Source organism: Leptonotus elevatus, chromosome 15, assembly GCF_054856555.1.
Source record: "Leptonotus elevatus isolate MCC_2025b chromosome 15, RoL_Lele_1.0, whole genome shotgun sequence".
NCBI classification, from domain to species: domain Eukaryota; kingdom Metazoa; phylum Chordata; class Actinopteri; order Syngnathiformes; family Syngnathidae; genus Leptonotus; species Leptonotus elevatus.
Genome location: NC_141253.1, coordinates 13,794,083 through 13,801,275, shown reverse-complemented (window position 1 = coordinate 13,801,275; position 7,193 = coordinate 13,794,083). Strand labels below are relative to the sequence as shown.

The 7,193-nt window shown below is 39.1% G+C and overlaps 1 protein-coding gene across 1 annotated transcript in view; it reads right to left on the bottom strand.

The window, feature by feature from the left end:
- Positions 1 to 317: 317 nt before the first annotated feature.
- The window catches only part of sardh (sarcosine dehydrogenase), a 37,140-nt gene continuing 30,264 nt past the window's right edge, over positions 318 to 7,193 (bottom strand). Inside the window, exons 18-22 of the mRNA XM_086097422.1 lie at positions 6,872 to 6,965; positions 3,102 to 3,264; positions 2,306 to 2,474; positions 1,447 to 1,582; positions 318 to 1,377 (exon numbers count right to left, since the gene is read on the bottom strand). Of these exons, the coding sequence (XP_085953548.1) occupies positions 1,249 to 1,377; positions 1,447 to 1,582; positions 2,306 to 2,474; positions 3,102 to 3,264; positions 6,872 to 6,965 (691 nt within the window). The 3' untranslated portion in view covers positions 318 to 1,248. The remainder of the gene's footprint in view (positions 1,378 to 1,446; positions 1,583 to 2,305; positions 2,475 to 3,101; positions 3,265 to 6,871; positions 6,966 to 7,193) is intronic.

Sequence of the window (7,193 nt, the reverse complement as noted above, 5' to 3'; positions counted from 1 at the left end):
GAAGGTCCTTCAGCAGCAGGCCTTTCACAGAAAGTCTACCGTGCTTCTTATTAATTCCGCACGGCGAACATGAAGTCATTAAGACTGCACCAAAAGGAGCGGCCGCAAAAAACAATGTTCTTCTGATTTCGCCTTTGTGGTCAATATCATTGAAGTCATACTGTGCAAGGATTTTTTTTTCTTCTTTTCCTTAAGTCGTGATTCTCATAAAAGACATCCGTCATCTCTAATGTGACTCAAAAGTGCCTGCAGGGATTGTAGTGTGTAACTGGAGAATGTAATACCGTAAGACCGCATAGGATGAGCCAGAAACGAGGTTATTTATGGTATACTGTTTATACTTTTGAAGTATCCGGCCATACAGAGCAAAATGACCATTTGACTGAGAACAGATATTTGTTCTTAACCTCCAAATTGAGAATGTAATGCAACAAGCTGTCATACTTTTAGCTTCAAAACCATTTTGATTACATTTTGCCTCGTTATAAGGAGATGGGTACATCTTGTAATAGCTTATTTTGTTCAATTGGTGGATCATAATGGATGCCACTGTGTTGGCTAAAAACACTCTTTTTGATACATTTTAAGACATGAAGCGATAACACTGACTTCTAATGCAGTTTAGCATGTGCACTGTTTAGTGTCAATTCATCACAATATCACGCTTAACTTTTACAGTATTGACCACAGACAGACAACTGATCTGGTAGAGAACACTTTAGCGATAAACAATGAACTTAAAATGTCCTCCAATGCAAATTAATCAACAAATTATTGATTAAAGCATCTCGGTCAGGTGCTACCTTAGTGGCTCATCTGGCATTTAAAAAATGCTTTTAATTGTCTAAATTGACCGTGTGCTCTTCATGTAATCATTCCAGATAAATTCTGCATTATTGATTTGGAAATTATTATTATTATTATTACTATTTTTCTGGAGAGCTCAGTATTGTTCATTCGGTAATTTTACCGATTTGACATGTCATCATCATTGCTCTCTCTTTTTTTTTTTTTTTTCATTTGGAAATGATTAGTGAACTCACCATTAAACTCGAGCAGCCGAGGGCAGAGAGGACCTTTGGTGATACCTCACTCAAACTAGATTAATTTCATATCAGAACTTCTCTGTATAAGTTAATATCAAATCTCCATCCATTCACAGCAGGGAAGTTCTGTATTTGCCTGAGACGATTGGAACCTTGCGCCTGCATGCCAAACATGGGAGATTTGACTCCGGCGAGGTCCATGTCAATCGTAGATACCCTTCACGCGCTTGTTCTCGGGGTCAAATGAAGGTCTGAGGTGGGCCTTGGCCTTGTACGTCACTCCCATCCTCTCCAGGGTGAACTCGCCGCTCTTGATGAAATCAGCGCTTACCTAAAAAAGGGCAGAATTTTAAAAAAAATAGGAACCAAGAAATATTTTTTTGTAAAAGAAGATAGTTACCACTCCTCCATCGGGATTGCGGATGTATCCATAACCGATTGTCTTATCAATATAGAATCCGTAGTCGGCGCGCCGCAGGTGACCAACAGGGACGCCATTACGGAAAATTGCTTCCAGGCCAAACATTGGTACTTTCCTGTATTAAACAAAAAAGTCACAAGAATCTCTTAATTAGGGGTGTCAAAATGTGTGCGTTAAATTTTGACTTAAAGTTCTTTTGACGCCACAATTTTTTTTTAACGCGCAATTAATGACCAGCCCTTACTTAGAAAGCCTGTACTGAGGGAATTCCAGTCGCAAAGCAGCAGACATTTTCACGTCAACATTTGGCAGAAAAATTAACTCAACACAAATCAACATTACACTCGTTTTTTTACAGTACAGTATATATTTTTAATTTAAACTAAATTCTAAGAATTATTACAAAATTACTCCTTGTGAGGAATAGGCAGTTAAGAAAATGGAGGGATGCATCAATGACTAAAAGATGCAGCCATATTACTATTAGTTAAATTTCCCCCCCCCCCACTTTTAGTAAGTAAGAAAACTTTTATCGTACAATATAAAACATTTTATTGTACATTTCGAACAGATATATAATTTGCGATTAATCGTGAGTTAATTATTGAAGTCCTGTGATTAATTACAATTTTAAAAAATTAATCGCCTGACGCTCCGACTTTTAATAAAAGTCTGTTCATTATTAAATCTGTTATTCTTGCTTGGTCATCAATACTAATGTTTTAAGAAATAGTTTTTTTTTTTTTTTTAACATTTACAGCTACATATTAACAATCTGACTCAAAAACTACGAACGAGATTTTCCTTCATTTTCTCTGTCTACGCGAGCTTGACTGACTCGTCAATGGTGAAGGAGATGATGCGTCTCCTGAGGCCCTCCTCCTTCTGCTTCTCCAGCCGATGTCGACCCTGGAAGGGGATGGAGCTTTTCAACTTGCAGGTGAAGGCAAGCCCCGCCTCCAGGGGCGTGTCATCCGGGCGAAGGTCGGCGTGCCAATGGCGGTAGCCTGACAAAGTGGAGAGGGATGGTTACAAGTCCAATAATGGAACCGATCCACCGTTTCAAATATTCGGGTTTGGTCTCTATCCATCATTTAACTATTTGCCTACTTAGACAGGACTTTGGCGCCATCTTATGGCATTTCATGAAAAATCCACAAAAAACACAAGCAGGTGGGTTTTTCAGCGAATAACTAGCTCCCAAAAAAGATAAACGACAATGTTCTGAAAATTGGACGGTGAATGTGCAAATGCCAAGTTTTGTTGCTAACAAAAACAGCAGCACACACCGGGAGATATGAACTGTATTTCTATGTGGAGTCTTAACAAATATTGTAAATGAGCTTTTCCTGTGCATAATTAAAGATGAGAGTCTTCAACAATGATTAGCATTATAGTAACTAATATGGGTGCACTCCACATTGCTGTGTGTGCCCATTTTTGTGTTCTGGGAGCTATGTTTGTTCCACCGAGTCAATAATTTTTCAAAATGTCTCCATAATAACTCAACTCCATGACGCTTATTGTATGTCCATTATTTATCACTTAGAAACATATATATATGTATATATATATAAACACAAAGGCTTCCGTTCCAATCCAAAATAATTTCTCAATTTGAGATTTCGAGTCACCTTTCTCTATACTGAGCGAGTCGATGGCCCTGTAGCCTGAATTGATGATGCCGTGCTTGGCGCCGGCAGCCATGACGGCGTGGTAGACGGGAAGGCACGAATCTTTGGGAACATGTAGCTCCCAGCCCAGCTCTCCGACAAAGGACAGACGCATCGCTCGCACCTGGAAGGGAGAGGCAGACGAGGAGACTTAGAAAGGATGGGGCGCGCACAAGACACACACACACACACACACACACACACACACACACACACACACACACACACACACACACACACACACACACACACACACATTCCCGCAGACATTTAATCTCGAGGCTCCACATTGACTTGCATTTGAATAGTGACTGTACACGGAGGAAAGAAGCCAGGAAGAGGAAAAGCAAAATGAATTGAAAGTACACAAAACATAGCAAACCAGTGAGAAAGATGCAATTATTATCTTTATTTTAGAAATGATGTGTCCAAAAAGCCCCTAAAGGCCATCTAAAAACAAGTCGAAATGATGGGAGAGAGAGGTTGGAAAAGGACAGAGGATCTTAAGGCATTTTAAAAATGCAAAAGCTAAAGAATTAAGGAGAAAATCTGGATTTTAATAGAAAAGGGCGCATTTGAAAATTGCCTCTTCTCCTATCATCATTCTTATCTTGCAATCTCGATTGCAGAGATTTCAGGAGTCCCAAAATGGGACGAGGATGTGAGATAACATCTCAAAAGCTAGTCATTAGAAAACAGACACTTCTATGTGGCACACTTTCCAACACAGGACACACGCTCAACAGACAGAGCAGTTAGCATGAAAATGTAATATTGAAACACACTTGCTATTTGGCACTGATTTGAAATACAGGCTAGTTGATTTGTCTGTAATCTGTCTATCTTTGTGTATTTAATCTACCTTCTTGTATTCCTATGTACCTTTTAAAAGTCTCCAGTTGAGCACTTGTGCTAAAACATTGACAGCAATGCATCTTGTTTGTCCATTGTTTTTGTTATGTCCATATCAAATAAAGTAACCAAAAAAAAAGAAGCGTTGAAGCCCTGACAGTGGCACCAATTTTGGAACCTGAGCAAAAATACAACTCAAAAGTCAAGCGTTGTTCTTTGGCTTTGTATTTTTTTGTGTGACAAAAATGTGACCAATGATGACCACATCACCAGAAATGTAACTTTTTGTGACAAAGAATGGTGAAAAAAGTGGTGGATGTGTTTTTGTCCAGGCTAATTAGTACAATATAGAAACAACAATAATAAACCAAGAATAGAAATTCAATTCTGAATGTAGTCTTCCCTCATATTCCCACTTCTTACTGTACATTGCTCACCACTGCATTTGCTGCAACATATGGTTGGCTATATACAGTTTATTATTGACATTGTTTAACTTTAGGGATGGACCAATTATCGGCTGGGCTGATTCTGCATTTTTATTTTATTTTATCTGACGGCCAATAAAAGATCCATTTCAACTTGTGTTAACTATTTAATGACATTTTCCGTTAGCTTTATAAGAGATGCTGCTGATTCTGGGAACTCTTTGCATCTTTTGTTTTTCGATTCAATTAAATCAAAGACACGGGAAAGTTTCAGCTTTTTTGAAATTTTGGAAACATGTAGAAAACTTTAGGGAGCTGCTGTATTTAGTTGTTTAAGATGTCATTTAACTCTTTAAGACATGCAGCTGACCCTGAAAGCTTCCTGAACTTTTTGTCCTCGTTTTAAAACTGTATTGTCTAAGATCTGAAAAAAAGAAAGAAAGAAAAAATGAAGCTTCAACAAAGTTAAAAGTTGGAATTTGTTGCATACAGATAATCTGTATTGGTATCTGCTCTGGGGGGTGGGGGGTCAAATCAGTCTCTTTAACCTTTTTTTTTTTTTTTAAACAATATTCCTCAATCACATATACTGTTTAAATTCACTGTGCCCACGTGACAAAAAAAAATAAATTTGACACTGGAGCAAAGTCATTCACTTTACATTATGCCCTATGGGAAATTAAATATGAACAAATCTGCGGTTGACCAGCGTCCCAAAATAGACCGTCTTCATCCTTAGAGGTTCTACTGTATTAGAATAATGCTTTGATAAGGAGGCAACGCTAAAGCTCAGAAGAAAGATAGTGAAAGTCAGCTAGTGAGCAAATGAGTGTGAAGTAAGGAGAGAAATGTCTCCGACAGTTTCCCCAGTGGGCGCTTTGACAGTTGGGCCATCTGGCCAGCCGAGGTTTCACCCTGGGCCCCATATGTACATGTCGCCCTGCACGTTCACAAAACTGCACGCTCACAAACCTGCAGAGATGTTGGCGACGCATGCACACACTTGCCGCATCAAACGCGGGCGGACTCACGCTGCACATGAGTGAACTCAAATGTTCCAGCAGGCGAGTTGGGGTGGGGGAGGGTGGCGCGGGGGCAGATTGTTGTGTTCTCGCAGCACTGCAACCATTAAAATGTCACCCAGACAAGACCAGTAAGCAGCACCAATGCTGCACAAGCGACACACTTGTGTACGCGCGCCGTCCACAGTCACTTGTGCCTTGAATAATTCACGCAAGAGCAACTAAGACAGAGGGCTCGGGCATGTGTTCGTCGCTGCATGAGGCGGAACAACACGCTTGCTCTGGTCGCAGGCCAGTGACCGTGTTGGTCAGGCTCAAAGAGCAAAGTTTCAGAAATACGCACATATGCATGCGCTCATTACAGAACATGTACACGTTAGGAAATTATGGGAAAAATCACAAATATGTTTTATTTATGTTGAAATCACAATTAATGAACACCATTATTCATTGATTTCAAAACTCATTTTTTTATTCTACTACTGAAACTCAACTTTAAATATAACCTTAAAAAAAAGAAAAGAAAGAAGAAAAAAACGATTAACAGAGTAAAAAAATATATATATTAAAAATAATAGTAAAAAAAATAAAAATACTGGCTGTTCCTGCTGTGCACACTTTGGCCTCTTAGGGGCAGTAATGCGCGTATGCATGTATGGAGACACATTAAGTTAAAAAGAATAGAATAAATTAGCGACTGAGCTTTATTAAATAAGCTAGTTTTTCACAGACTAGACAGATTATTTACCTTTGAGTATTGATATTTGACTTGCCTGGACGCATTGCTACAGTGTTTGTGTGTAAATATTCATTATTTGAAAGAATATCACTTCTGGAACTCAATGCTAATCTTCTATTAGTCAATGTCAATGGGATTTTACATTGACTGCTAGCATTAGCACTTTTGATGTTTTGAAAATGAAATACACCTTGTATATAAATACACAATGTGTGTTATTCTTTTTGTTGTGTGTGTATAGTTGCATAGTAAAGCCAACTGGGGTGTCATTAACAGAATAACATCCATGTCACACGCTTGCTACACAAGTAACACGGTGCATTCAGGGTACTTTCACAACGTAAGAATTTGAGAGACACACACTGCGACGTTCAGCACATGAATTGTTTTTCTTAGATTCTAATGTTTTTCTGAATTGAATAGAAGTTGAGTAGCTTTTGAATAAGAACAAAGTTAAAGTGTGTGTGTTTGTGTGTGTGTAAGCGCAATTTCAATCAACTTCAACAATCTTTGCCTTTGGTTTGAAACCATGAAGCAGTTTGGCTAAAGTGCTTGCTATTTTCCACTAATGAACTTGTTTTTCCATTTCACTCAAGCCAACGGGGTTGCTTTGAAGCCATTCAACGCATGAATTCCAATTACAAGTCAAGCCACTGATTATGTTTGTGCGTTCTGCGTGTGTGTTCTCACCTGATGGCCGGCCGCGTTGACAACTTTGTGGGTGGAGAAAGGGAACGCTTCGTTGCTCAGGTCCGTGTCCAACACCTCTTGTAGCACCTCCCGACTGCACAAGATGACCAAGAAAGTACTCATCAATAAGATTAATTCAAAAAATGTCATTTGTAAATCTAAATCTGTTTTAAAAAAAATACCTGTTTTTATCCATCTCAGGGGGCGGCCATTTTGCCACTTGCTGTCGACTGAAAATGACATCACAGTTGCTCAGGTAACAACCAATCACGGCCCACCTGTTGTTACCTGAGCTGATGTCATTTTCAGTCGCCAGCAAGTG